The 26,771-nt window shown below is 41.1% G+C and overlaps 2 protein-coding genes across 12 annotated transcripts in view; both read right to left on the reverse strand.

The window, feature by feature from the left end:
* The window catches only part of ANKDD1B (ankyrin repeat and death domain containing 1B), a 41,037-nt gene extending 33,289 nt beyond the window's left edge, over positions 1-7,748 (reverse strand). For both annotated transcript variants that reach the window (XM_073344224.2, XM_073344223.2), the window contains exons 1-2: positions 7,649-7,748; positions 1,406-1,509 (exon numbers count right to left, since the gene is read on the reverse strand). In XM_073344224.2, the coding sequence (XP_073200325.2) occupies positions 1,406-1,509; positions 7,649-7,748 (204 nt within the window). The remainder of the gene's footprint in view (positions 1-1,405; positions 1,510-7,648) is intronic.
* A 49-nt stretch (positions 7,749-7,797) lies between these two features.
* The window catches only part of POLK (DNA polymerase kappa), a 78,395-nt gene continuing 59,421 nt past the window's right edge, over positions 7,798-26,771 (reverse strand). For 6 of the 10 annotated variants that reach the window (XM_073344207.2, XM_073344203.2, XM_073344208.2 and 3 more), the window contains 7 exons: positions 26,601-26,633; positions 20,925-21,021; positions 19,413-19,584; positions 16,864-17,817; positions 15,379-15,430; positions 15,165-15,211; positions 7,798-7,867 (listed from right to left, as the gene is read on the reverse strand). In XM_073344207.2, the coding sequence (XP_073200308.1) occupies positions 7,821-7,867; positions 15,165-15,211; positions 15,379-15,430; positions 16,864-17,817; positions 19,413-19,584; positions 20,925-21,021; positions 26,601-26,633 (1,402 nt within the window). In that variant the 3' untranslated portion in view covers positions 7,798-7,820. Of the gene's footprint in view, positions 7,868-10,301; positions 15,212-15,378; positions 15,431-16,863; positions 17,818-19,412; positions 19,585-20,924; positions 21,022-26,600; positions 26,634-26,771 lie in introns of those variants that run through there. The other 4 variants (XM_073344211.2, XM_073344205.2, XR_012158915.2 and 1 more) reach the window with 3 other exon arrangements.

Raw genomic sequence — 26,771 nt, forward strand, 5'->3', positions numbered from 1 at the left:
TCTATTTTACTGTTTGATTTTAAAAGCAAAGATTTAGGTGATATCTATACCACGAGTGCTCTGCAATAGCTGTAGACCAGGTCTAAGATTTATGTAATTCCATTTGTTTCTTGATGATATCCTGGTTGCTACATATTTGTTTTTGATTTTATCTCTGTAATGCACGACTCAAATGCTCCTCTTACTTGGTATTAGTCACCATTTCAGTTTGGTCTGTTGTTTATGCAAACAAAGGTTTCCATCCTCCAACCCTCAATGAATAACTTTACACGTGCAAATAAACTGAAGGAGTTCAGTGGGTCTGCACATATGAAATAGGCGTGGTCTGCACTTAAAAATGAGATCAACCTAGTTACATTGCTCAGGGCTGTCAAAAATTTCATGTCCAGAGTACCATTAATAGCAGTATGTATTGATGGAAACAATATTCTTATTCAAAAGAATGTAATTTTAAAGGGATCCTTTTTCTCTTTCCTCTCTGAAGGAGGACTCAGGAATCCAGCTGCAGGTACTCTTATTTCCCCCGTTCAAAACCAAGCATGTGGAAAAGGAGGCACATTTTTTTCAGAACTTGTGATTAAGTAGTAGGATGTGCTAAGTCAGACAGTTTACACCTAAATGTTTGATGCAGGCTGGCAACCATTTGTACGAACCCCCTGAATGGGCTGCCTAAGGGGAGTGAATTGCCGTGGGTAGGCAGGCACTATAGGGGGAAAAAGGCCCACTCTTTGTTATTCTGGGATGGGACTAACATTCTTCTCCATGAAATGCTGCAACACTTTCTGTAGAATATTCTAGTCCAAATTTAGATCTACACCACAAGGCTACAACTCTTGTTGATATCAATAGAGTTCCATCTGCTTGCATCAGGTCTGAATTCTGACCTCACCTTGTAGCCACACAATACAAGTGACAGGTTTCAGAGTAACAATACAATACAAGTGCAGTCATGTTGCAGCACACATTGAACAACACAACTCTTTATGTGCATTTTAATCTGCAAAGCATTTCACAAGAACCAAAAATGTCTGTGAGGTTAAGTATACCCATTTTACAGATGGGGATACTGAGGCAGAGGTTAAACTAATTGCCCAAGGTCATAGAGTATCAAGATTATAACTCAGAAGTTCCTGGTCCCACTCTTATACACTGACCACTAGACCTATGAATTACGGATCACCCTACACTCTCGCTAAGTGCAAGTGGAGGGCACTCTTCACTTCACAAGATTTGGGCACTCAACTGGACACCTGAAATACTACTTGTGCAGAGAATTTTCTTCAAGGGTATCTTTATACTCCTCCTCTTGCAGTCAAATACACTAGTACTTTTGAGATTTGACTTAGCGACCATACACAATGCATATTTCTGGTAATTAAAATATCATACAGTATTTTATACTCACAGTATTTACAGCATTAATGTTAACATTCTTCCTAAGTAAGTTCTCCATGGTTTCCAAATTGTTCATTTTAGCAGCATGATGAAATTCTCTCTCATGTGGTAACACTGTAGAAAATGTGACAAAGTAGTTTATGGTATTTAAGAAATAGTCATAAAAAACTTAAATGACAACTCTACTTTGTTCAACATCTTCATTAATGATCTGGATGATGGGATGGATTGCACCCTCAGCAGGTTTGCAGATGACACTAAGATGGGGGGAGAGGTAGATATGCTAGAGGGTAGGGATAGGGTCCAGAGCGACCTAGACAAATTGGAGGATTGGGCCAAAAGAAATCTGATGAGGTTCAAAAAGGACAAGTGCAGAGCCCTGCACTTAGGATGGAAGAATCCCATGTACTGCTACAGGCTGGGAACCGACTGGCTAAGCAGCAGTTCTCAGAAAAGAACACGGGGATTACAGTGGATAAGAAGCTGGATATGAGTCAATAGTGTGCCCTTGTTGCCAAGCAGGCTAATGGCATTTTGGATTGCATTAGTAGGAGCATTGCCAGCAGATGGAGGGAAGTGATTATCCCTCTCTAATTCAGCACTGGTGAGGCCACATCTGGAGTATTGCGTCCAGTTCTGGGCCCCCCACTACAGAGAGTTCAGCAGACAGCAACGAAAATAATTGGGGGCTGGGGCATATGACTTAGAAGGAGAGGGTGAGGGAACTGGGCTTATTTAGAAAAGAAGGGTGAGGGGGGATTTGATAGCAGCCTTCAACTACCTGAAGGGGGGTTCCAAAGAGGATGGAGCTAGGCTGTTCTCAGTGGTGCTAGATGACAGAACAAGGAGCAATGGTCTCAAGTTGCAGTGGGGGAGGTCTAGGTTGGATATTAGGAAAAACTATTTCACTAGGAGCGTGGTGAAGCACTGGAATTGGTTGCCTACGGAGGTGGTGGAATCTCCATCCTTAGAGGTTTTTAAGGCCCAGCTTGACAAAGCCCTGGCTGGGATGATTCAGTTGGAGTTGGTCCTGCTTTGAGCAGGGTGTTGGAGTAGATGACCTCCTGAGGTCTCTTCCAACCCTAAACTTCTATGATTCTACTCCTCTTACCTCCTGTTGTTTGAGATATGCACCTCTTGTTTCAATATTCTAAGTGAATTATTTACTTTTTATCATGGAATTGTTGTTACAATATTACATCTCCCCCCCAGGAATCTGGTTGATCTCTCTAGTTCCAATTCTTTAAGAACAAATAGAAACAGAATTTTCACCGCACAAAAATATCATTAATTGCACTTCCCAGAATAATGATACTGCATTTCTATAGGTCCTGTCACCCAAATGAGTCCGAGGGTGCTTTACAAATGTAACAACCAACAGTACAAAACTGCAGGAATTATTTCACTCATTCTTTTAAATACAGCCACCTTGGGAGTGAAACGAAGCAATTGTTTGAGAGACAAGGTGCGTGAGGTAATATCTTGTATTGGACCACTTCTGCTGGTGAGAGCGACAAGCTTTTTTAAGCTCAAATGCTTGTCTCTCTCACCAGAAGAAGTTGGTTCAATAAAAATATTACCTCATCCACCTTGTCTCTCTAATACCCTGGGACTGACACAGCTACAACAACATTGCATACAACTATATAACAGAACACACCACCAATCTCCATAATACTGTAGGGCAGGAACTGATGCATGCATACGTCCAAGTAAAACTGACAGAGGAGTTTAGGTAGAAAGAAGGTGATTACCTACTTGGAATTTGACTGGGACACCTGAGATAATACAGTATTCCAATTCTTGGAAAATTCATGAGATTTACTAGAGCTCAAGACCTTGGTTTTATGCCTCACCCAAAAAGAGAGCACCTCTAGTAACAAAGAAACCTGGGGAAGCTGGGCTTTTTTGGGTACCGTAACAAAATCACTAGGCACCCACGTGGTTGGCTTTGACAAAACTATTAATGTTTAATAAACTCAGAAAAGAGATTTCAAAGAGTGAGCATTAAACATCAGTCTAGCTAAAATAGAAGTCTAAGGCTATGTCTACACTTACAAGCTTACAGTGGCACAACTGTATCGATACAGCTGGTCTCCCATGTAGTCGTGTTATGCTGACAGGAGAGAGCTCTCCCGTCGACATAATAAAACCAGCTCAACGAGCAGTGGTAGCTATGTCAGCGGGAACGTGTCTCTCGCCAACATAGCACTGTGCACATAAGTGCTTATGGCAGCAAAACTTTTGTCGCTCAGGGGGTATTTATTTCACCCGCCGAGCGACAAAAGTTTTGCTGACAGAAGTGCTAGTGTAGACATGGCCCTATACACTTCTCTGTCAGCACACCTCTTTCCTAGCACAATAGATACAGATAACTAACCTTTAGCTGTTAGGCTAAAATATCATAGAGACCAGATAGATATCTGACGGGGCACCAGTTTGGAACGGTCGCAGAGAGGACAGTGCTACCTACTGAACCACCAGCACCACTTTCTGCAGCAACTACTCATCTCCAAGAAAATCAGCAAGATGCAAACAAACATGCATTTCTGCACTAAATACGAAAGACAACCGCCTAAGAAGTTATCTAGCCATGCTTCACCAAAGCCGTGATATCCCAAGAGCTATTATATTGCAGTAATGTGGAAGTTCCCCACCATACTAAGGGCATGTCTACACATACAGTGCTGCAGCAGTACAGCTGTACGGATGCAGCTGCGCTGCTCCAGCACATCGAGTGAACACACTCTCACGTCGGCATAATAAAACCACCTCCGCGAACGGCAGAAGCTATGGCAGCAGGAGAAGCCTGAGTGCTTATATCAGTGTAACTTATATTGCTCAGGGGGCTGGTTTATTCACACCTCTGAGCGACATACATTATACCGACATAACCTGTAGTGTAGACATAGTCTAATTCTCCCTCTCACCCGGAGTCCTGAAGTCTGAATTTCACAAATGTCGAAAATTAATTAATTTTCAAGTGGGCTTAATGTAAAAAAACATTCTACTCTGTTCACACTGTGCCTGGGATAAAGAGGAGTAAGACTGATGGCAGAAACAGTACAGAAGAAATAACCTGCACAGAAACAAGAAAAAATCATGTTTGGAAGGCCAAGCCTACAAATCCCTATGCTTCTTACATTGCCACATTTAACCATTATTTCAGCACTAATGGACCTGATTCTCCTTTACCTACATTGCTGTAAACTAGGAATAATTCTATTGAAATCAAGAGTTGAAAGAGAAGTCCTTTGGTATGCTCAGTGTGTGGAAGAAGGCAAGGACACGTGGTATGGATTTTTAACCAGGCCGCAACTTTGTCAAATTACACCCAAGATTCTCATCGGGGGACAGCCCAGAGCAGTCACTCACTTCTCTTTGAACATTTGCCAATCCTTGGAGTCTTCCACTGCAGGGGGAGCCAATCATCACACAAGGAGGGTCTCTGTGAGCTCTACTTGCCTGCTAGCTCCCTCACACTTTTGGGGGTTGAGGAAAGGAGGGAGCTCAACCCCCAGCCAGCACCGCTGCCAGGTGTGTTGGCAGAGCAGTCCACCAAGGTACTGCCCTGGCCACTGCTTTGCTTTTGCTCCTAGTGGGTTAGACATGATGCCCCCATCTCATAAGAAGATGCCCTTGGGATGCCTACAGCATTGCCTTTTTGGATCCGGAGCCTAACTCAGCCAGTTCCTGCACTGGGCACCTGCCAAAAGTTGGAACAACTAAATGACTCTCATGCAGGTCCAAGCTGTGACCTTTGGGAGGGGGAGAATTCCAGCCTTCTGGCTGTCCAATATCCAACCCCTAGGTTTCACTGGGAGGAAGGCAAACAAAAACAAATAAAACCAACCAACTTCACTCAGTCTGGTGGTACAGGGAAAAAATCCTTCCTAGCCCCAAAGTGGCAACTAGCACAGCCCACAAAGAACCTAGGTAGCTGAGGCAGGGTGGGTGGACTACTGGAAACCAACAAACAGGAAGTGGCTCTGACCACTTGGGTTTTATTAAATCCAAATCTCCTGGCTCCAAATCACTGGCCAAATCCCAGGAGACCGAAGCCTATCCTGAAGTCTTGATGGAGCTGGAAATCTCACAGGACGCAGCCTGTCCTTTTTGCCCTCTTCCATTGCAGGAGCCACCAAAACACACCCCTCACTAAGCCTGAGGTTTGCATTGCTCCAGCATTCTCTCTTGGAATGGTTTAGAGCTGGGATAGTCAATTATTTTGTGTCAAGGTCCAATTTTCTCAGTCAAGGTACAGTCGAGGTCCAGACTCAAGAGAAAATAATAATAAAAAAACAACAAAAATTGATAGTAAGTAAATAAAGATTTCAGGGTCTGGTCAAAAGTGTCTGGAGGTTTGGATTGGGCCAATGGTCCACCTATTGACTACCCTTGGTTTAGAGTTTGAATAATGAATCTTTCTATGCTTGTCTCACTTTTAGTTTCCTGCCATGTTAGCCACAAAGATAAAATCTCTCATTACCCTGCAAGAAATACAATGTTTTGCAGGCTCAACAGAGTTTAGCTGGTTGAATAGTTGGGGAAGAGGGTTCTGAGAAGGTATGATTTTTCATTTACTCAATTTTTTGGTGAAATTTTTCATTTTTGAATTTTAATTTTTTCAGGTTTCTGTCGTTTCCTCCAAACCTTTTCCCCCTTTTTTCCCTGTTTGCCATTGAACTGGGGGAAGGAGGGAAAAAATGAAAAATACATTTTAAAATTAACATTTCCAATGTCTAAAAAAGGGCCATTTTCCTGTTAAAAAATTATTCACTTGACAAATGTCTGCCAGCTCTTACAGAGACAGGTTTCAGAGTAGCAGCCGTGTTAGTCTGGATCCACAAAAACAAAAGGAATACTTGCTCAAATAAATTTCAGAGTAACAGCCGTGTTAGTGTGTATTCGCAAAAAGAAAAGGAGTACTTGTGGCACCTTAGAGACTAACCAATTTATTTGAGCATAAGCTGTAGCTCACAAAAGCTTATGCTCAAATAAATTGGTTAGTCTCTAAGGTGCCACAAGTACTCCTTTTCTTTTTTCAAATAAATTTGTTAGTCTCTAAAGCTCTTATAGCAATATTTCTTGACTTATCAACTATAAGTTATAGTACCCTTTCCCACCTAACCTCAAAAGTGTTTTCTGTTCGGGCTGCAGACAGGAAGGAGGATACCACACCCTGGAGACAGCAAAAGTTTTACCATTGACTGCAGTGGGGCCAGACATTCACCCAGTGTCCTTTCATAGTTGATTTGGGCCCTAATTCTGCAAAATGTCTGTATGTGTTTCAAGCATGTGAGCAGCCCCATTGAAATCAGGGGGATTTCTTATGTGTTTCAAGTTAAGTGTGTGCACAAGTGTTTGCAGGTTCAGGGACTTGGACTGGACATGGGCCAAAACCAGCACCCCTGATTCTCATTATACCAGATTTATAAAGACTGAGGGGCTCTGATAGATATTCACGTGCATTATTTTTAATGTACATAAAATTGCACATAGTTTGATTACTTCCTTCTCTGCCACCCTTGGTATTTTCCTTCCTTTGGGACAAAAAGGAAAACCAAAAAATGGACCTGATAACCTGACCACTTCACTTGCATGTTGTATCTTGTTCCCCCACCCCTTTGTCTGCTCCTCCTCTAGTTTAGAAGGTAAGTTCTCTCGGACACCGTGTGTGTCCTACGCTTAAAGCCTCCTGATTAGATGCTACTATACCAATAACACAAATTAATAATAATCCCCCCAAACATGTTGGGAGGGGAAGGAATTCAGACTTGTAGCCAAACTTTATAGCTCCCCTCCACTTTCCACAGTGGGACAACCCCGAACTGCAGAGCCAAACATCCCAGGCCCTTGGGAAAGTCTGGATCTTAACTGTGGAGCTTGAGCCCGGGCCAAAAGCAGCTCAGGGAGGGGACGCGAAGAAACCCGCAGGCCTTCGATTTCTCTCAGTCGAGGCTCAGGAAACCACCTCCTGCAAGGGATCTGACGGGGATTGTAAAACGGGAGCCTGAGAAGTGCAAACGGCCCGGTGCAGAGCCGAGGAACAGCCTCTGCCCAGTCTAGCTGTCTAAAAGCAGTCCCTTCCCCTTCCTACAGCAGGGCTGCTCTCTCCCGCCTCACGCTTGCTCCGCAGCAGTTGGGCCACGTTCCCCCCGTTCCGTGGTCTGCCCGCGGCGCGTTCCCCGCTGCTCCAGCCCGCTGTGGCTGCGCAGCGCCGAGCCCCAGCCCCAGCCTCGCGCTCACTCACGCGTCTCATTGTCGGCGGCGGGTAGCTCCGCCGCCGCCGCTTTTTGCGTTCCATCGTGTCTGGGGCTCAGCGCGCCCAGGAAATCGGTCAGCGCCTTCATAGCGCGGCCCCAACTCCTCTCCTTTGCCCTCCAGCGAAGCAGCCGCCTTCAGGTAGGGCTCTGGGGCTAGCGCTACTCAACAGGGTGCGAGGAGGGAGGTGCCCGCCGGCAGCAGCGCCCTGTGTGCGTAGGAGAAGTATTTGACTTTGACTTGTTTTAAGTGCATAGAAAAACCGGTTGGTTAGGGTTGTTATTATGCAGGCTATAACCGAGAGGCAGCTAGAATGGGCCACTCTGCCCTCCCGGCACAGGCTGTGGGGCACACAATACTAGTAGTGAGCCCAAACCATGCCAGGCACCATCAAGTACAACTCCCATCCTCCACCACCAGCTTTACCGCCTCCTTGACAAAAGGAAAAGATTAAAATCACCTTAAAATAAGGCAGGCAGGAAATAACCAAACACTGATATTGCCCAGGCAACAGAGACCGTCTAATTGCTGCTCACTGTACAAACTATGATGGTGTCACCTTTATCTGGACTTCCCCTTATTAGTCTCTTTTCATACATTTAGATTGTAAATTCTTTGGAGACAGCACAGACTTTTATGATACAGCTACAGGAATACAAATAAATCAATAATGTACATTCAATGTCTAATACAATGGGTCCTGAGGGTATGTCTACACTGCAATAACACACAGCTGGCCCATGTTGGCTGACTCAGGCTCGGGAGGCCATAAAATTGCAGTGTAGTCATTCCATTTGGGCTCCAGCCTGAGCAGGAACATGCTGCAATTTTATAGTCCTACAGTCTGAGTTAGCTGGTCTGGGCCAGCCACAAGTGTTTTATTGCACTGAAGACATACCTTAAGTGCTACCACAGTACAAATAAGTAATAACCGTGTATGAAAATACTGGCTTTGCACATGCAAATTGGTGTGCTTCTACAAAGTCAAGACATGTGGCAGTACCACCAAACTAGGTCCACTCCCCACTGCTATTTTGATCTACTTTAGCCACTCTTTATTTATTATTTAAGAGGCAAGTATGCTTTTGTTATAGAATATAGAAATATTTTTCTTTTAATGTGACCTTTTAAAAACATGAATATAACATTCTGTAATAATATTGTTAACTTAATATTGGAAAAACTACTTCAACACGGGCAAAAATATCATTAATCTATCTTGTGTGGTTGAAGGCACTTTTAAGGTTAAATATTTTTGCCTCTGGCTATTGAATTAAGTGCTAACATTTCAATAGCTTAATTGTCTTTTTAATTATTTTAAAAAATATTAACAGGAATTTACATAGCATGTTTCATCTGACTCTCACAGTGGTTTACAAATTAAGTTGAGTGGGGTATAGAATCCAGAAGTCTTGGTTACTAGTCTTAGGTTCGAATCACTGTGCAATGCATTATTTTACAGCTTTTTCTGTCAGCTGGCTAAAATCTTTCCAATACAGTCATGCTGAAGTGCATAACCTTAAATACGATAAACCTAGGCCTAATTATGAGAGGCAACGTCATCAACGTACACGTCAGAAATAATAAAAAAAAATGAATCAGTGTGAAAGTAAACATCTAAAGATGAGAATGTATGACTTACCATGTCACAGCTGAATCACAAAGGTTTTGCTTTCAGTTGCTTAAAATTCCTATGAGTCAGGTATTCCAGAATAGTTTCTTTTGAGTAGGAGACTTATTTTTGTATTATACCTGGCACTGGTCATTTAATACAGGTCTGAGTATTAATTTCCCACAGTAAAACCCAAAGAAGAGTAACTATCTAAACGATAAGGTTTACCTTGTGAAATTGGCACCACTGAGGGTAGGGATTTGCAGCTTCATAAAGAACCAGGGGTAGAGCTGAGTATAGAATCCAGGAGTACTGGCTGCTAGTTCAAGGTTCTAATCAGTACTTACAGCACCAGTTTACAATTCCTCTCCGTCATCTGAATTAACGCTTCCATTACAGCCATGTCATAAGTGCTCAAACTTTGAAGATGATAAAACCAGAGCACCAAATGAGGTGAACTTGCCATGGAATTCACCAGGCTAGTGACCATTTCAGAAGGCTTCAGCATCTTCCAGAAGACTGAGTGAGTAGCTGCCAACAGTACCAGGGCAAAGGGGTAGCTGTAAATCTCCCTCATTCTGTGCCCCTAGACTAGAGCCAGGATTTCGCAGCTCATAGCCCCAGAAGCCCAGGGTTTATCTTTGAGAGCTAAAGGCATTAGTTTATATTACAAAAATTGTGGCTAAGCTAGTAATATTAGGCAGAGTGGTGGCTGAAGATAGGCTATTAAAAAGGAAAGGGAACAAACACAAACAAATAATAGAAAACTAAGTGAACCTTGGGTCGCTTTTCACAGGGATTAGGGGACAGAAGCAAAAATTGCAGGAGCACAGATTATTTGATTTTGATAGGGAAATAACATTTACATGTACGTGATTCAGAACCATCAATTCATGCACACGCTATTAGCTTGTGTAACGACAGTGCCTTGTTATCCTGATTATTGGTGTCCTTCTCCTTCCTCCTCACCCCTTGTCTCCTATTATTTGTTATGCTCATTTGTTGTGCCTTGTCTTTAATCAGAGTACAAGCTCCTTGGAGCAGGGCAAATCTCAACAAAGGTATTTAAACAGAGTTGAGCACAAAGGAGCCTGATCCCAATTGGTGCTGTAGTAATATAAATAGCGATGTGAATGGGGGCATAGCTGTGAGATTCCCTCAGAACAAAAACATGCAAGAGGAAATCTGTTCCCAGCCCCAGGGCATCTTGGTGGGTATTGAGCCCCCTCTGGGCTGCTCCCCAGGCCTCTCTCCTGGCAGCATGACTTCTAACAGACATCCCCCACATTTGTCTCCTTTGGGATAGAAGACAGAGAAAAGGATTTCAGTTGATTTGTAAATACAGCAATAATTTCAGTGTATGAGTCTACCAGTAGTTCAGGAGTGGAACTGCTGCCCAGACTCAGCCCCTGCTGTCCACACCTTTGGAGCTACCATCAATTAGAGTGGCTTTTGGAACTGGGAAGAAAGCAAAACAGTGGTTGGAATATCACCCCAATTTTGGAAGAATCAAATGCTTTCCAAATCTCCAATCTGATCAGGTACGTGGGTGGGTGCAGAAGGAAGGTGACTGACTGGACCCGTAGCATATTCAGGAATCCAACTACAGCAGAACCCCATTTATGCGATTGAATTGGGATCTGGGCCAGATCTGATAGTCAAATTTGGGTAAGATGGAGAATGGGAAAGTCCAAGGCTGCAGTGCCATCTAGTGGCCACAGGAGAGATCACCCACTTCTGTACCTGTGTGTGCTGGTTGTTCGGTTAATTGTTCGGTTAATAAAGAGAGCCACGTAACAGAGGGTCGGATAAAAGGGAGTCTACTGTAATGGACTCTGGACAATTAAAAGAAACTATACAAAGTTAGTCATAGTATTATCAAATGATGGTGAGATATTCTGTAGGTAAGATTAGGATGACACTTCAGAATTTAGAAGTAAAAAGCAAACGACAAACTTACTGTAGATAGATATGTGTTAAATTGACTCAATGCTGTTATAATGCTATTACACTCAACTGCGTTATTTGGTTCTGTTAATTTACATGATAATTGAAACCTGCTTTGTGCTTAAGAGGACCTCGCCTTATGTTTGTGCTAGCCATACTAAGTATATGCTTCCCCCAACAAATTCCCTCCAAACCATCAGTGTTCAGCTTGTTGCTTTTTTGTTTCTCTTCTTCAGAAGCAGCAGTGCAAAGTATAAACTCTTCATGCCTTTCATGGCTAGGGCCATGAAATATTCACCCTTCACTCGGTCACTTGCAACTAAAAGAAACATGAATTCAAGAAGAAGAAATGTTCTTTTTATCATTTTAAGTAAAAAGAAAGAAACTCATATTGCACGAAAGCTGAGTGAAAGAGCTACAGAACTAAAAGTAGGGCATATTGAGAATGGAGAGCAGTTCAAGATCTCCATTTTCTACACCAAGATTAACCCCCCTTCCCTCCCCAAGCCTTTCCTCTTACATGGATATTTGGTGGTATCAACACAAGGGGACAATGTGGTACAGATGAAATTACTATAAGGTGGGTACACAGCTTGTTGAAAGACCATACTCAGTGTAGTTACCAATGGTTCACTGTCAAACTGTGATGGTGTACCTAGTGGGGTCTCTCAGAGGTCATTTCTGGGTCTGGCAATATTTTCATCAATGACTTGGAAAGTGGAGTGGAGAGTATGCTGATAAAATTTGTGTATGACACCTGGCTGGGAGGAATTTCAAGCACTGTGGAGGATGACATTAGAATTAAAAATGACCTTGACAAATTAGAGAACTGAGCTGAAATCAAGAAGATGAAATTGGAAAGTGCAAATTACTTCACTTAAGAAGAAAATAAAATCATATCCCCAACTGCAAAATGGGGAATAACTGGTTATACAGTAGAACTGTTGAAAAGGATCTGGGGGGTATAGTGGATCACAGATTGAATATGAGTCAACAATGTGATACAGTTCCAAAAAGGGCTAATATTCCGGAGCATATTAGCAGGAGTGTTAACTGTCCCACTCTGCTCTGCAGAAGTCAGGCCTCAGGTGTACTGTGTCCAGTTCTGGGAGCCAAACTTTAAGAAAGATGTGGCGATACTACAGAAAGTAACAAAAATGATACAAGGTTTAGAAAACTTGACCTATGAGGAAAGGGTAAAAAAATGGGGCATGTTTAGTGCTGAGAAAAGAAGACTGAGGGAAGACCTGACAATAGTCTTCAAATATGCTAAGGGCTGTTATAGAGAGGATGGTGATCATTAGTTCTCCATGTCCACTGAGGGCAGGACAAGAAGTAATGGGCTCAATCTGTAGCAAGGGAGATTTAGGTTAGATATCAAGGTAGCTATGCTCTAGAATAGGCTTCCAAGGGAGGATGTGGAATCCACGTCATTGGAGGTTTTTAAGAACAGGTTGGACAAACATCTGTCAGGGAAGGGATATATTTGGTCTTACCTCAGCGCAGAGGCTGGACTGGATAATCTCTCACTGTGCTTTCCAGCCCTACATTTCTATGATCTCTACCATCGCTTAGATCCATGCAAGCTAACTTGTCTAAAAAGGACTTCCTGGATGTTAACAAGAGCAAATTTCAGGTCAAGATCTTCTGTCGCTACCTGTATAACAGGAATATTTAATTTAAAACCAACAAGTTCAATACTTAGCTATACATAGAAATCTTTCTCTCTCGCTGTGTATTATATATAAAAGAGAGAGATTAGAAGTGGAAAAATGAAATTTCTCTCTTCTTCAGAGTCACCACACTGAATTTTTCAAAAAGATGTGCATCTGTAAGATGCTACAATCTTGCAAATGACTTCCCTTAAAATATAAATAAATAAATTAATTAAATAAAAAAGTGACACTGCCTTCTCTAACAAACATAGAGCAAACTGTGTGTATCTAAATTAAAAATCCTACACAAAAATACCCTCCTGCACATACTTCTCTTTCTGGGGAAAGGGCAAGAAAACAAACATGGCAGATGTTTGTCACATTGCTTATTGCTCTATTTTACTACATGAACCTAATTAAAATAAAATAGAAAACATGTTCTATTTCAGACTATATATTCAGCAATATATTATGTGTATGAAAAGTATTAAACAATCAAGCCAAGTTTCTCCTTTTAAATATATCATCTCTTTTCTAAATGCAGTTAAATTTTATACTTGTACCAAAGAATAACTCACCAAGTTTTCAGGTGTGAAGAAATCACTAATTTTGCACTAGTATTTTATTCCATATATAGAAATAATGCTTCTATGTCAACAGTTATGACACTTTTGTATGGATGATGAAATAACTGCCAGTGCCAAAACAAACTTATTTCATCTGTTCAAATAACTGTGGTTGTTTCCTTCTCCTTTAACAACGTGCAACATATGTAAAACCTACTTCTATAAAGCTATTCTCAGAAAAAGAAAAATACACTTGGCTTCTACACTTTTTTATTGACTTAAGTCCCATGTTAGCAGAAGATAAAAAAGTAATCAAGCAATCCAGATAAAGGTTTATCACATTGTATTTAAACAGATGTAAATTGAGAGACAGCCAGATTCATAAAACCAGAGCAGCTGTATTTTTTTTTTAAAGGAAAAAAGTCCTCACATAGCTAATGTTCACAAATGCATTATTTGTGGTGGATATTTTCTTTTGAGATGCCATTTTACTTCATATTTTAATGATTTTTAAAAAAAATAAACTCTAAGAATTCTCTCATTATTACAAAGTGACTTGCTTGAAAAAATATTACGTTATAAGCATATTTGATTATAAATTGACACTAAATATTTAAACAGTTGAATTTTTGGGAAGTAAAGAATGTAAATAGAGTATTTTAAATACATAAGTGTACCTTACAGCTTTCCCCCCTTACATATATTCATAAAAACATGGTTTATAAGAAACTACAAAAAGTATTTTTCATAAACTATGTCTCTTCAAAGAGAAAAATGTGAGCAAAAGAAGGAAGGTTATTTCCTGTCTTAATATATTCAGGATTATTATTTCAATGTCATACATATTTGCACATCAGTCACATTGTCACTGTACTAGTTTATCCTTAACTTTTCTTAAAGTGAATTTGCTTTTGAAAGGTGCTGGTTTGACAACTGCATAGGAATCTGAAGCTCTCTCTATCTCCAGAACCAGTGAGGCACAGCCAGTACACCCCATACCTATTCTGGGGGTCTCTCACACTCCATGCTCATCGAAGGGGTTGATCCTGCAAGGTGTTTGTAGTCAGTGGGTGTTGAGGTCACTCAACATACCACAAGAGTGCCAAACACTGTTCAGGACTGAGCCCTACACACCTGGCCCATCAGTTCCTACAGAAGTCAGTGGCAGGCTTTCCACTGACTTCAATGAGAGTTGGATTTGGGGTCCAATCCTATGGAGAATATCAACAGGGACATCAATGAGTACCAGTTGTTTTGTGCTGTGGATATCTGGCCACCAGAAACTGAATTCAATCCAACCTCATTTCACACTGGTTAACAAACAATCATCATGTATTAACTATCGGTCACTAGCAACCTAAGTTGAATTGCTGGTGACTTCCATACCCTGAGTGTCCACTATGTCAAGATAAAACAAAGCCCGCTCTTAGCATGCTCTTTTTTCCACAGATATAATTTTAGACAAAAACTATTGTGAAAAAATGATTTGAGTGGAAAATTAATTCAATGCTCTGGTCCCTGGTGGATCACTTATTATTTTGTCTCAAATGTTGTATTCCTCCAGCGGAGGTTTACAGGGGTTCCAAAGTGACAAGTATCAGAGTCCAATCCTTCACCTGCACCAAACTAATTTGAATAATAAAACACTGATTATGAAATTCTTCATATATGATAAAGTGTTACACCATCATTTTAAAAATGTTTCAATCGTGTGTTTGGAAGTACTTGGTTTGGCTTTCTTTGGTGTTGACTGTGGTGTCATTAGTCCAGGCCTAAAATAAAAAAAGAACACATTAGGAACAAACAAAGCAAAACACCCACCAAAAAGCCAAAAACAAACAAATATAAAACCACCTAAAGTAACTTTTACAACACTGAATAGTTTGCTAGCTTGACTTTCAAACACAAGTACATGGACGCTTGAGGAGATCTATCGTACCTTTTTGTTCCTGTTGTGGGATTCATATATTGATGTCCTCTGCCCATGCTTCCTAAAGAACAATTGTGAACATCAAAATAAATTATTTAAACACACTATGAGCACAGCAGGGAGCTGCATGACTAGCAGAACTTTTAGGAGGAAAGTTCTAGATGAAGAATTTCCTTCCTATTATTTTCTGAAGCAGTTGGATTGAATCTTTTACCAAGCAGATAACATTTGATCATTTCCTTAGTACTGTCAATTATATTCAAAATAAGTAAAAACAAAAAAGCCCTTTAGCCCAATAACAAATTAAGGAATAAATTTGAATGTGATCACAGATTTCTGTAACAGAATGTAATGCTGTTGATTTCCAAGATGGCCTACTGAAATTCATGTTTGTTTTACACTGTTGGTCTTTCTGGGAATAAAACTATTAAAAAATCTTCACTAATATACAGCATTTCTTCTATACCACAACTTGCCTGCATAGCTAGGGAGATCTACACCAGTATTTTAGGAAATCATCTTTGTAAAAACAGTCACATATAGTATAATGCTGCTATTATAGCTTTATAAATATGCTTGGCAACTTTCTCATGCTGGATCAGAAAGGACGCACATTTGAACAGTTTCCTAAATACTAGTCGTAGGTTTCTAATCTTGTCCTATTTATTGAGCCAATTCCAAAGTTAACTCTCCATAATCAAAAAGACAAAGTAAAAGCAAGCCAATTAGTGGCAAACTAATACACCAAAAAGAAAAGGAGTACTTGTGGCATCTTAGAGACTAACCAATTTATTTGAGCATAAGCTTTCGTGAGCTACAGCTAGCTCACTTCATCGGATGCTTTCACTTCACGAAAGCTTATGCTCAGATAAATTGGTTTCAGAGAAACAGCCGTGTTAGTCTGTATTCACAAAAAGAAAAGGAGTACTTGTGGCACCTTAGAGACTAACCAATTTATTTGAGCATAAGCTTTCGTGAGCTACAGCTCACTTCATTGGATGCATACTAGTGAGCTGTAGCTCACGAAAGCTTATGCTCAAATAAATTGGTTAGTCTCTAAGGTGCCACAAGTACTCCTTTTCTTTTTGTGAATACAGACTAACACGGCTGTTACTCTGAAACCAATTTATCTGAGCATAAGCTTTCGTGAAGTGAAAGCATCCGATGAAGTGAGCTAGCTGTAGCTCACGAAAGCTTATGCTCAAATAAATTGGTTAGTCTCTAAGATGCCACAAGTACTCCTTTTCTTTTTGCAAATACAGACTAACACAGCTGTTACTCTGAAACCCATAATACACCAAACTGATTCATGTCATACAAAGGAATTTGGTATTTTTCAAATGGAAATAGCCAACCCCTTTACACAGGTCTTCTTAAAATTCAATAGCTCTACCAGACTCAGAACCCTAAAATGTACAACACATTCCTTAAAAATCCTATTGTATATTGGATGGGGCAATTTTAAAAGGTGACATTCTTAACTTAAATACTCACCAACTGACTTTGAATTTTCCATAATTTGACTCTTAACTGGATAAACTATTTGCTCTGTCAACTCCTGGATAATGCCTTTATTTAAGCAAACATCCACATGCCTGTTGAACAATGAAAGGTCAGTTGTTTTTTGTTCCACGTTACAAACTGGACAAACCAGAACATTGTCTCTGAGGGCTCCAGAGGAGTAGGAAGGCTGAGTTTCTTGTGTACATTCAGACTTTTCAAAGTATTCTGCATTTTCCAATGAAATGATTTTGGAAGAAAAATTCTGTTCTAGGTACATGTTGCTAGCAGTTTCACTAAGCAGACTATGCTCTCTTTCCTTGCTAGTATTAGCTACTACTTTATGGAATGCTTCTGTGTTACTGCTAGTAGAGTTGTCAGCTACTTTTGTTAACTGTACTGTATCCACTGATTTGTTCATTTTATTTTTTTGACACATTTCAAATATTTTCTCTTTATTGTCAGGAGAAAAATGATATGCATTTTCCCATGAATTCTCACTCGTTGATATTTCTGCATTATCTTTTACCAATGTCCCATTGAGGCACTTGTCAATATGTCTGTTAAGTGCTTCTAAATTGCTGTCTCTTTGCTCCTTCAAGCAAACAGGGCAAGTGAGGCTATGACACTCATTCAAATTCTCTGAGCCTATGGCATCATTTGTTTCTTCCATAGTATTTACTGATGATTTTATATCATGTGAGTTCTGCTTGTTTGCAGGTTTGTTTATAAGAAGCTCCTGGTTGCTTTGTTGCCTTGCAGCTCGCTTTTTATCAAAAAAACTCTCTCTGTGAGATGTTTCTGAAGCTTTTGTAAAATGTTCATGGCTGGATTTCCCTGGCTGAAGCAGAGAAGCATTTGCTTGTTTTCCTGGCTTTAAGAAATTGATAATGCTCCTCTGTTGGTATTTCTTTTCTTCTTCATTTAGAAACCCTGATACTCGTATACCTGAACATGACAAACAAGACAAATAAAAATGTAATTGTAACTGACAAATAAAACTAAAACTTAATTAACACTAATGGGCATCAAAAAGTTTTGCAAAACAAAGCCACTCAATATAAATAGGTATCTTATAACAGAAACTGTATTATGTACATGTGTTAGCAGCTGATCACAAAGCAATTACAATTTTACTACCAGTCCTGAAGATTTGCCAGCTATTTCAAGTTTACTAGGAATTTCAGTGCCCTTAAAACACCACATTGCAATATCATGTGATACCATAAACATCACGTAGTCATGTGGAAAGTTAAATTCTAAAGTTGTTTATTTCTGGATGCCAGTAATTAGTAATCATGTTTATTGCAGCGCCTAAGGGCCAACCGAGAATGAGGCCTGATTGTGCTAGGGACAATACAAACAGTAGCAGACAGTCCCTGCCTCCAAGAGCTTACAATCTAAATAGACAAGACAGACACAGGGAAGAGGCTTGACACACAAGCAGAGTCATCAATGTGATGACAGAAGATGTCACGTTAGTTCCACAGCTTTTGGTGGGGTTGAGGGAATGGATTTAGTTAGGAGGGGGATCAGCTAAATGGGAAGGGAAGGAGGTTGAGGGGTGCAGGGTAGAACTGAGTAAGATGGGTAGGTGTGGAGTGAAGCTGAGGTGAAGAGACTGCAACTGAGAGGATGCGCTGGAGCAAAGGACCAATCAGCAAAGGGCAGAGCAAGTCCAGTCAAAACTGTAGAAAGTTCTCTGAATGTTCAGAGGTCCCTGCTTCGGCTGCTTCTGCTCCTAGAGGCTGGAGTCTCTTGCTGGCTCCTCTCTACAATTCTTCCCAAAGACCATGCGGTATGGGAGGAGAGAAGGGGTGGCACTGCATGGATCCCATTGGTCCCAGAATGAGTGTGGAGTGTCCCCTTCAAAAATTTGGGTTTAGCTGGGGAGCAGCCTGGGCCCAGTTGGGCCCCATTTTACCCTGTTTTATGTGCTTCTGTTCCTACTGGCTAGAGTCTCTGGCATGAAATTTTCCATTAAAATATTTATTCTTTGAACTTTTTCTTAAAACTGGGATATTACTTTTTTTTTTTAAAGGAATAGTGGACTATTTACATTTAGAATAAACAAATACTATTTATTTCAGCAAGAAATTATAACTTCAGACAAAATATAGCACCACCAAGTTATAAACACCATAATTTAGGCCATTCCTCTGTCAAAAATATAGAGCCATATACTCAACTCTTCCCTGATGCAGTGCAAAGGAGACTTAAAAACTTTAAGGAGGCAAAGCTGAGGATTCCCATGTCACAGGATGGCACCTCAATATTGGCATAAGGGTGTTCCAATGTAGGCAGTGGCTGGGGAGGAGGCAATCTCAGCTGGTGGAGCAACTCCCTGGGACCCACTATCCACCAGGACAAGTTAGAGCAACCCTGAAACTGCTCTAACATGCATCAGGGGCTTTGCTCTCGAGATTATTGGGGGGAGGGTAAAACCAACTATGCCACCCGTTCCCAGGTGTGTAGCATGCTTGATCTGAGGGACTTGGGGATCTTGCCCTAAAAAGGAAACAAAAAAGTTATAAATATTTTACCCATAAGTCTTAGCCGCAAAGGGTGAGGGGCAACACCATCAATTTCTGTCCTTAGCATATCTTTAGCAACAGCAAATATTTCTTCTTCAGTAGAAACAGCAGAGAGCACTGTGGAAGCTCTTGTTTTTACTTCAAAATTCACATTCTTCAGTTTCAAGGTAACGGTTTTACCCTAGAAAACAAATAAAACACTTAACATACATGGTACTGAAGAATTTTTAAAGTGAAGTCTTTTTTCACCTAGCTGAACTCTACTTCAGTGTCTAAACAATGGCTTTAAAGCAGGGGGCTAGATTCACTGCTGCATCCAACTTGTGCTGGACACAGCATGGATGGTGTGCTATAATGGAGCCTGTTATCATAAGATTCTCTGCCTAGCTATAGCCTGCTGCCAGAGCGGAGTAGCTGGGGGCTGCTCTAACCTGCACCAGCTGGCTATCTCTATCTGTCAGATGCATACTGCTAATGTACTCTGGCCACTTCCCCAGTCTCTACCCACCTCCCATGTATCTCCTGGACTGGGAGATGAAGGGCAGATGCCAGCTATGTCAAGTCTACATCTACTAGGGTCTCTTGTTTGCTTCGGGGATGCCCAGTTAAGGATCTCCAACGCCTCTGCTCCCTTTATATCACTTGAGTGGTGCAAAGGGAGCAGAACAAGGCAGAGAATCTGCCCTAATATTTGTACAGGCAAGTGTGCACATGCAATTCAATAAGTGCACCGTAAATCCCAATCACTTGAAAATGTGTTTGTAAAGTGATAAGCTAAAAGTAGTTACCATATCTCTCTTCCAACTCCAAGAGTTTGGGTAACTCTTTTAAAAGCACTTAAAGGCTTAGGAGCACTGCAAACAATGGGATGTAGGCCAAGTCATTTCAGAGCTTTAGACAAGTTTACCCTTTGTTTGTCAATACAGAAGCTTTTTCTCCATGCTATCATTCCATATCCTTGTGTCGCAACAACCTTCCATGGCTGAAGAGGACTCATTGGTACCTTTAGGAATCTCTGAATGCTACTCTTTGCTTTACCAATAAAGATCCCTGTTGAATAACTGAAGTGTTCCTCCCAGAAAATAAGTAAAAATTCAGTGTATACAGTGAATCTGTATATTTACTAATGATAAGACAAGGAGGAATACATCCTTTCAATGCTTTACAATTTACATGCTTGGCCACAGTAAGGCTGCAGGCAATCCATTTTTTATGCAGCTCTACTACTCCTTCTTTTAATTAACATAGCTTTTAGAACAACATGTACGATATGCTAAATAACTTGGTGAATTGGTTTCACTTCTTAAAGGATCTCACAAGATAGCCCCCTGAAGCTAAATGCAATTTTGTTCTAAATTATTCTAATCATCAATGAACAAAATAACAGAATCCCTTGAAGCCAGAAGGTAGGGCATGATAATGCAGAAAGCATTACCGCTAACAGAGGGCACTGCGGACCTGGGACCTGATAGTGCAAAGAGGTTGATTTTTTTTTAAATAAGAAAAGAATGATTTAAATACCTTAAGTCCTTCTTTCTGCAGATCCTGAGCGAGATCTCTGCAAAGTTCTTGACACAAGCGGTATTGCTCTTCTACTGTGTTAATTTCACTGAATGTCCTAAATGAACACACAGATTAGTCATTTTTTCCCCAACATGCATTTTGAAATGATGCATCCTTAAGATTTAAAATTTTTCATGAACAGTTTAACAAGAAAGTTTTGTGGGTTTGAGGGTTTTTTTTTAAAGTCAGGATGTATATTTATATTAAACAGAAACATATATGTACATTTAACAACTGCACAAAATTGGTTTGCAAATCCCACCAAACAAAGAAATGGGGTGTTGTAGTCACACTTCTCATGCAGTGTTTGAAAAGACATGAGATTTAGGTTGATAAATGCTTAAATATATACAAGACAGAATGCTAATACCAACTGAATTCATGGAGCCAGCCAAAACATTTGTATATAAGCTTCTCCGCATAGTGTTGTGTAACATTGGAAGGAAGAGAGGATTAGGAAATTAATCCAAGAGCCAAGTATCAAAAGTAAAGACTGTAACACGGGTGCTAAGAAACAGATGTTATGGTAATTATGTCTAGTAGCAGAGAAGGAAAAACTAGCTTTCTGCCAAAAATTTAATTAATTCTGTCTTTGCTGTACCTTTCCAGGGTATACTTACTTACCTTTTCAAGTGTGTATCTGGGCTCTCAGTGATAATGTGAAAGGAAGGCTGGTCTCGTGATTATAGAGGGAATTGGTAGTGACACTCATGGTTGTCTAACGCTTTCGATTGTAAAAGATTCTTTCCATTGAGAAGCTCTTACACCTCCATTTTTTGCAATAGTCTTTTGCTATTTGGCAGTGAGAAAGTCCTTGTGCTAGAGATGTGTCTTTTTCTTGTCCAATTTGTGTTCATGTTTGGCTGATATATAAATTGTTAAAATTGCCATTTCCCTGTTGTAACTTACATTTCTCAAAATATGATGGCATGCTGCCAAAATAATAACTGAACATGAACATTCTAAAGTTGGGCCTACAATGCTCCTAAAGCAGCAGCACCACACTCTGCACTGGGAACATCAAGTTGCTGCTAGAGCTGTTGAAGTGTGAGCGGGATGGACAGGGAGCCCAATCAAGCACATACTCCCAGTAGCTCATCCCTCCCCCAACTGAGAGCATCAGGGAGCAGGAGCTAAACTCCTATCTCTCAGAGAAAAAGAGCGGGCCATGTGAGTTGAACTACCTTGCCTATCCCACTCTGCCCCAGAGAGCACATGGCCACATTAGCCCATTTCTCACTCTTTCCACACAGAAAGAAGTCCTTCCACACCTCCTGAGTATGGGCCAGGCTCTCCACAACTACCCAGATGTAGGGTGACCAGATGTCCCGTTTTTATAGGGACAGTCCCGTTTTTTGGGACTTTTTCTTATATAGGTGTAAGCAGTGTCAGGGTGAACTCCACCCTGACATCTGGTGGTGAGGTGTGGCAAGTTGTGGAAAAGAACTTCAGGGGCCGATCTCATTTGCATAGGCACACCCACCCCGCCTAGAATGAGGCCATAGCTGCCCAAATGGTCACTTTGGCTGCTGTGGGATCCCCAGTGTCTCTGTTATTGGGGCAGAAAGAATAAATTGTTATTACCCTGACTATGGGAACTGTGCTTGGAACTGTAGTTGGCCTTTTGTTATGATGGAGGGACTCACCATCAACTAAGTAGCACTCGCTAGGCAAGGGTCATGGGTTCCAAAACTCTGTGAATTGAGAGAGGCTGGGGACAGGTATTAATACTTGGTGGCATGGGCCCCTTGGTGAGGGCCTTACATGCTAGTTGCACTTCCTCCTCTCTCCACTGTAGAATATCAGAGCTAATTTTGATTCCATTAGGAGTCTAGTTACAGGCTGCTGAGCTCACTTTGGGCTAATGGTACACCAGCACTGAGGCTCCTCTACTACAAGCTGAATTCACCAAAGAGCTGAACTGACTAAGAGCTGAAATCACTGAGCGTTGTGTTAAGTAGTGGGGGAGCCTGAAGATATACTGTGGAGCAGTTTGCGGGACGGCTGGAGTGCCTTGTGGACAGGCTGGGGGAGCAGTTCATGGGACGGCGGGAGCTGCTGGTGGGACACGGAACGGAGCAGTTCGTGGGACGGCGGGAGCTGCTTGTGGGCTGTGGAGCGGAGCTGAGCAAAGCAGTTCGTGGGGCGGCTGGTGGAACGAAGCGAAGGCCTAGGGAGCTGTGGGGCGGTCCGCTTCAGATCATGTAAGGTGCCTTTTACCCCCACCCCCATCTCCACCCAGGTTGGGAGGTAAAGCTCTGCAGATAAACTTTCGAACTCTGGGGCTGCCCTGACCATGGACAGAGACTTTTGGGTCATTGGACTTTTGGGACTTTGGGTGATTTGGGGTTGCTGGACTCAAGAACCAAAGGGAAAGGGCATGCCCCAATTTGCTTGGGGTGGGTTTTTTTGCTCATGGGTTGTGTTATGAATCCTGTTGGTGGTGTTTCCCCAACATAATGCCACATTGTTTCTCTCTGTTATTAAAAGGCTTTTTGCTACACTCAGACTAGGTGCTTGCGAGAGGGGAAGTATTGCCTCTGGGTGGCGCCCAGCGGGGGTGGTATGTATTTGTCCCAGGTCACTGGGTGGGGGCTCGAGCCGGTTTGCATTGTGTTATTGGAATGGATCCCCTAGATATTGAACCCGGCCCTTGTTGCTGCCAACTCTGACGGGCAGAAGGGTTACATAGGCACCTATTACCCCCCACACCCTGTCCCGTTTTTTCACAGTTGCTATCTGGTCACCCTATTCAGATCCAGCATATGGCTGCCAGTTGCCCATCATCCCTGTGGGATAACCATCTTCTCCTTCTCATAGCTAACATAATCCTATACCTCAAACTGTGTAGAATTTTCAGGATTCAAACATGGCTGCTGATGCATAACAGAGTGTTTGTTACAGTTATACAAAATAGATTTTGTTATTTTCCTTTAAAAAAAAACAAGGAGGACGCACACAAAAAAACCCCAACCTACGTTTAAAGAACTTTACATTATAAAATTAAGCACATGACAGTTAGGAAATGCTACATTTACAGTTGCTTGTGCAACCTTAAGCTTTCCACCTGGTGTGTATGTATTGTGATACAGTCTTTAATTACATGATCGCAAACTATTTTTTCTGCAGGAGCCGCCTCATTCAGTGCACAGGCTGGACGCACAAGGGGTGAAAGGTTTCTAGGACAGGCAAAGGAATTGATGGAGAAAAGTAGACAGGAAATCTTGGTGTGGATAACAGGGGAAGAGGAGAGACTGGAAGAAGGGAAAGATGAGGTCATGTTGGATTTTGTCAGTTTTCTCTTTGAAAAAATCAGTGAGATCCTGAGCAGAAGGTGAATTGGGGGCAGGAAAGTGTCAAAGGTGGTGAACACATGACTGAGATTTCAGATATGGGATTATATCAGGGTGGAAAAGTCAAATTGATTTGCTTGGAGACTAGCAGAATTTAAGGAGAAGAGAACAAAAGTCACTGGTCTGGGACTCAGGAGATACCTGGGGAAGCTGCACCATTGACAGTCACGGGTGGTATCTATAACAGCATATCTACACTGGTACACAATACCCTAGTGAAGCCCAGGCCTAAGACACTTTTAAAATTTTTGTCACTATACACAAATACTTTGTGAACTGCTATTGGAGTTCACCAAACCTATAGCTTACATCTGGAGAAGTTATATCAGCATCAAGAGAAAAAACAAGTTGCTGTTGATAGTATACATTTTATGGGGCAAAAGATAAATACTCCTTTAGAGTATAGTCAGAACAGTTTAGCAGAAAAGGAAATAATTTAGATGCTCCACTGGAGCACAAGACCAATCCATATATATCTGCATATCTATAAATACACAGAGCTGCTTACACTGATGTTTACTTACTTCTTAGGTAATGTCAGAAGCCCCACACTTTCACCCTAGATGATGACCTAAGAAAAGAAACCTGATGCTTTCTTCTCATTTAAAGCAATCAGGTGGAATGGAGGGTGGAAAACTGGTAGGAAAAAAGTTATGCAGGACCCTGAAGGCAAGGACAGGAAGTTTGACTCTTATGTAGTAAAGTTACTAAACATAAACTTAGCTCTCCTAATACACATAAAATATCAACTAACATTATAGGATTGTACTATCTGATGTCTTAGCCTCTACAGGTATATGTATTGCTAGGTAAGGTCTTGGTATAAGTTAAGTAATAAATAATAAGCCTACAAGGCCTAATAGCTGAGCTAAACAAGACATAAGGTCCAAAAGCCTTAGCATAAACAGCTAACCAGGAGTAACCCTAGCTGGGGAGGCATAGCTCAGTGGTTTCAGCATTGGCCTGCTTAACCCAGGGTTATGAGTTCAATCCTTGAGGGGGCCATTTAGGGATCTACAGCAAAAAATTGAGGATTGGTCCTGCTTTGCACAGGGGGTTGGACTAGATGACCTCCTGAGGTCCCTTCCAACCCTGATATTCTATGAACATAGAGGCTTCCTTTAATAAGAAGTATTTTATTTCTTTCCCCAGATGTATAATTAATGAATTATAACAAATGGAAATAATATCTCTAAAAACTAGAGAGACAAGGTGGGTGAGGTAATGTCTTTTATTAGACCAAATGCTGTTGATGAAAGAGACAAGCTTTCGACCTTACACTGACCTCGAGGGGGGAGGGATAGCTCAGTGGTTTGAGCATTGGCCTGCTAAACCCAGGGTTATGAGTTCAATCCTTGAGGGGGCCATTTAGGGATCTGGGGCAAAAATTGGGGACTGGTCCTGCTTTGAGCAGGGAGTTAGACTAGATGACCTCCTGAGGTCCCTTCCAACTCTGATATTCTATGATCATAAGATATCACAAGAAAGAATGCTGTATAATGACTGAACTGCTGACCGATAACCACAAGATGCTAGTTTATACCAACTTGGGATATTTTAAATTAGGAACATCAGCATATGTCTGACCACAGGACTGCCATGGTAACTAATTGACATATATGCTAATAAGCTTGAGGTAAACAGACTAGTAACATATGGAAAAAGGGCACCCCCCAACATTAGTAGGGTGAGGAAATACAAATAAGAAAAAGGAGAGAAATCCCTACTGAATATGCATTAGGCATAGTGGAGTCAGTGTAACACATTATTAAATTGTATCTCAGTCGGTGTGCCTTGGGAGATGTAACTTTTGGGAGATGTCAGGCTGATGACTACTGGTAATGATGGTGACCAGTGAGAATGACAACTAACATTTTGGATCCTTTTTGTCCTTTAGTGGTTGCTCAGACAAACATTCTGTATTATCTTTATCTACCTTGCTGGGTTGGAGTGTTTGTGACTTTACTAATTGTGTTAATAAAACTATTTCAAATTTAAAAAGCTTTTCCTAAGTGTGCGTGTTGCAACTGTGCACACTGGGGTTTTCAGCTGAACAGTAATTCTAATGCTACTGGGCCTGATCTTGGGACAAGAATCTACCAAGCCTCAGAATGTTAATGGGGAATTAGTAAGTAATCGATATAAATAATACACAATCAGTAGATCAGGCAACAAGTCAAATAAATGTGATGACTCAACTACATTATTTTACATTGATTAGTTTTAGTTAAGTTAGTGATTAATGTCATCATTTTTTAGATACTAACATTATCATACATACCGTTCAGTGCTCATACTTTTTCTTTCTCCATACCTTTAAAAAAGAAAAAATGTGTTCATAAACTTAAGTCATTTTCACAGAGAATTTTTAATTTTTTTAATAACCCCTTAGAATCGTAGACTTTAAGGTCAGAAGGGACCATTATGATCATCTAGTCTGACCTCCTGTACA

The sequence above is a fragment of the Lepidochelys kempii genome, chromosome 5 (genome assembly GCF_965140285.1).
Source record: "Lepidochelys kempii isolate rLepKem1 chromosome 5, rLepKem1.hap1, whole genome shotgun sequence".
In the NCBI taxonomy this organism is placed as follows: domain Eukaryota; kingdom Metazoa; phylum Chordata; order Testudines; family Cheloniidae; genus Lepidochelys; species Lepidochelys kempii.